General features: G+C 50.2%; 1 protein-coding gene across 1 annotated transcript in view; it reads left to right on the top strand.

Annotated features, from left to right (window-relative positions):
• Positions 1-4,129, top strand: part of Pcnt (pericentrin) — a 134,675-nt gene that overhangs the window by 90,614 nt on the left and 39,932 nt on the right. The window contains exon 20 of the mRNA XM_013032905.1: positions 2,969-3,139. Within this exon, the coding sequence (XP_012888359.1) occupies positions 2,969-3,139 (171 nt within the window). The remainder of the gene's footprint in view (positions 1-2,968; positions 3,140-4,129) is intronic.

The following is a 4,129-nucleotide window of genomic DNA, read 5'->3' on the forward strand; positions in this document are numbered from 1 at the left end:
CTGGCACCGTACCATTTGAGCCACAGCACCACTTCTGACCCTTTTTGCTTTTGTGATGCTGAGGAACCAGATCCAGGGCCTCATACATCCAAGACTATCACTCTACTGCTGAGCCGCCTTATCAGCCTGAGCTCCTGCTTACTATCAGGTGCTGGCAGCCTGTGTTGCCCAATTTCCAGCCTAGGGTATATGGGTAGAGTTTTGGTGGGGTTTGGGCTTCTCTTGAACTGGGCCTCCAGGTCTTTTATTGTCACAGGCGTGCTTCCCGGGGAGTGCTGTTTCCTGATTTTCTCCCCTCTGTTGAGGCGTATGCTCAGCTTTTTACTTCAGTTGGGAGGAGTTGGTTGTGTTGTTCAGGCGCTGGATCCCAGGGCCTGGTTCCGGCCCCAGCCTGGAGCGCGCTCGTTAGGCCTGTGCTGATGTGTATACCACCTAGGTTATGCAGCCTGGAGGACACAGTTCAAATTTCTTCTACTGTTGGTAGTCTTGACCCAGGGGCACTGTTCCTGAATTGGGCATTTAAGCTCCCTTCCAGGGGCACTCTTGCTCTGGCCTGGCCAGCGGAGTGTGCTCCACGGGCTGGTAGAGCTCTCGAACATTTCCCAGTTTTAGTGGGTCCTGTGGTCTGGGTGTTGGGGTAGGGAGTCTAGGTCAGGGTCTGGGGATTCCCTCCAGCTTTGGTCTCCCTTGAGGGATACACTGTGGAGTACTCACCCTGGAGCTGGTTGTTTCTGTGTGGTGTAGGTCGTCAGTTGTTGTTGCAATCCGAGTTCAGTTGGGGTGGTTGCGGGCTGGGCTGGGCGGTGGTGGCTCTGTGTGATTCTTTTCTGTCTCTGGTTCCATCGGAGCTTTCGGGTCCACAGTGTCCACGCTCAGGCGGCTTCTTCGCGGGTTGTAGAGATCGGTGGGTCTGACGCCGGGTCTGACGCCGGTGCCTCAGGCGGCTTCTGCTGGGGTGATCTGCAGGCAGCCCCCTGTGCCTCTGGGACCCGGGCGGGCCCCACCAGGTCTTGCAATCGCAATGGGCCAGGTCCCGTGCCTCAGGCGGCTTCTGTGGGGGTGATCTGCAAGCAGCCCCCTGTGCCTCTGGGACCCGGGCGACCCTGCCCTGTCTTTGCTATCCTAGCAAACTGGCGGGTCTAGTGCCTCAGGCAGCTCTGAGCCTGTGGTCTGCAGACTGGTCCCTTTGTCATGCTGCTGGTGCTGGGCGGCTTTGGCGGGATGGAGCCTCTCTGCTCGGGTGGAGGGTGAGGGGTGGGGGTGGGATCCTCCTGGAGACTCCCGGCTGGTAGGTTTCTCTGTTCCTGGCGATCAGTTGTTCTGCAAACTGGTACCTCTGGCGGCTTCTGCGCAGGTGATCTGCAGGCGGCCCCCTGTGTCTCTGGGGCTCCAGCAGCCCCACCGGGCCGGCTGGCCGGCGGCTTGGTGCACTGCCGCAGGGCCAGTAAAGGTTGGGGGAGGGGTCTTCGCTCTTCTCTGTTCTGAAATTCTTCTTTTCCTCTCTTTCTTATTTTGTTATTTTCCCCCTCCGGTTTTTCTCTGAGTGTTCGTCTTTTTGTTGTTGTCGGTCTCTTGGGGAGATTTAGCATTGGAACCCGAACTCTCTTTTTGGTTGGGGAGAGCTGTGGCGTTTCCCTACTGCCCCGTCGCCATCTTGGTCCCCCCTCCGTGCACCTGCTTTTTGAGTTCAGGAATTGAACTTTTGACATTTCATTTATTTTTGTCACTGAAGGCTAAAAAGCGGCTTGAAAAGTAAGGTCAAATGACATGCCAGACACTTCGGAGGTGGAACTTAAGGAGAGTTGTGGTTTAAGGCTAACCTAGGGCAAAAGTTAGCCAGACCCCATGTCAGTTATGAAGCAAGCGTGATGATGCGTACCTGTTACCCAGCTTTGCTAGAAGCATTGATGGGGAGAAGAGGTCTCGGTCCACGCTAGCCCTGGAGAAGAAAAATTGGGGACCCTATTCTAAAATTAAAACATCAGATATTGGTGGCTCCTGCCTGTAATCTTCACCACCAAGACCTTTTAGAAAGTGGTTCAAAGCCACTAGGCAAATATACCTGAGACTACATTTTCAAATCATCAGCAGAATGCTAGACTGGAAGTGTGACTCAAGTGGTAGAGCTCCAATTGTGGGAAATAAAGTTAAGGGAGAGCTGGAGGTTCTTGAGCTCAAGCTTTGACACTCCTCCTCCTCCAAAAAAAGAGGTGCTGAGGGTGGGACCCAAATTGTGGAGTACAAGCACAGACCCTGAGTTGAGTTTAAACTTCTTGCCACCAAAAATGAAAAAAAGAAATAAAAACAGAAAAGGTGCCCAAGGAGAAATTTGAGAATCAGTAGTTTGACTCAGATATATCCTGCTGCTTCCATGCATCTGACTGGTGCCTTCTCATCCCCACTTGTCTCCTGATGCTCTGTATAGCCTGACCTGCAGGGACCCTGCTCTGTTTCCCAGCTGGTTTGCTTTAGGGCTGTTCACCTTTCTCATTCATTCACTCAGCAAACATTCACGGAGGTAAAGTGCTAGATAGAGGTACAGAAAAAAACCATTTCCCCTCCTTCAAGTTGAATCACTTAACCGCACTTGCCAATTTGTTTATTCCCCACCTAATATTTTATGACATTTTCTCCATATTAGCTGTTTTGTGGGCTTCAGCCATACTTTGTTAACTTCAATATTTTAATTGTCGTCTGGTGCATATTTTCTTACTTCGTTAAACAGTTTCGGGAGATTTCTCATACTGGAGTCATGGGTAGGCCCTGTGACTCTTTACCACGTGGGTCTCAGCAAGAGCCCAGAGGGCTCTGTCTAGCATGTGTTGTCTAGAAAGGGGAGTGAACATAGGTGTGTATGGGGGACCCGCTGCCTCAGGATTGATGAGCATGGTTTATACTTTGACAGAAACCTGAAGTCCTTGATTCCCTAAGTGTTAGTCTCATACATTTCCACTTCTCCCTTCAATAGGATAAAGAGGCACTAAAGAGACAGCAGGTGAGTGATTCTCTGCTAATGTCTATGTCACAGTCTACACTCAGTGAAGGCAATGGTCCCTTGCCACCTTTGGAACACTCTCCTGAGGATTTAGAAGTCCAGCTAGAAACAACACAGAGAAAGCTCCTACAGCATGAGACTGAGGTAAGCAGCCTGGACTGTGTGGACCCCCGTGTCCTTTTATGGCCCTAGGTACTTTTTTTTTTTTTGTCCGTCGTGGGGCTTGAACTCTGGGCTTGGGCGCTGTCCCTCAGCTCTTCAGCGCAAGGTGAGCGCTCTACCGCTTGAGCCACAGTACCACTTCCAGTTTTCTAGTGGTTTATTGGCGATAAGAGTCTCACAGACTTTCCTGCCCAGGCTGGCTTGAACCGTGATCCTCAGATCTCAGCCTCCTGAGTAGCTACGGTTACAGGCATGAGCCACTGACGCCTGGCCTGGGTACTTCTTTATAGAAGACTAGATGTCCAAGCCTGACACTGATAATTTGTTTCTGTAATCCATGCTACTAGGAGGTTGAGATCTGTGGATCACAGTTTGAAGCCAGCCTAGGAAGGAAAGTCCCTAAGACTCATCTCCAGTTAACCACCAAAAAGCTGCAAGTGGAGCTGTCGCTCAAGTGGGACTGAACAAAAAAAAAAAACCAATATTGGCATTAAAAAAAAAAAAAAAAGACTAAATGTCCAAAAACAAGTAGAAGGGTTGTGACTAAGATATGTTCCTTTTTTTTTTTTTTGGGTGCTTGAACTCAAGAGTCTGAGTATTCTCCCTGAGCTTTCCTGCTCAAGGCTAGTGGTCTACCACTTGAGCCACAACTCTACTTCTAGCTTACTACTGGTTAATTAGAGAAAATCTCATGGACTTTTCCTGCTCAGGTTGGCTTCAAACCACAATCCTCAGATCTCAGCTTCCTGAGTAGCGCTAGTATACAGCCACTAGTGCCTAGCCTAAGGCATATTCTTTATAATATCAGTATTTGATAATGGTGCATAATATAACTCCTCCTGAGCTTTTTTTTTTTTTGGGGGGGGGTCCAGTTGTGGGGCCTAAACTCTGGGCCTGAGCGCTATCCCTCAGCTCTTCAGCTCAAGGCTAGCGCTCTACCACTTGAGCCACAGTGCCACTTCTGGCTTTTTT

This window comes from Dipodomys ordii, unplaced genomic scaffold (assembly GCF_000151885.1).
Source record: "Dipodomys ordii isolate 6190 unplaced genomic scaffold, Dord_2.0 Scaffold159, whole genome shotgun sequence".
NCBI classification, from domain to species: Eukaryota; Metazoa; Chordata; class Mammalia; order Rodentia; family Heteromyidae; genus Dipodomys; species Dipodomys ordii.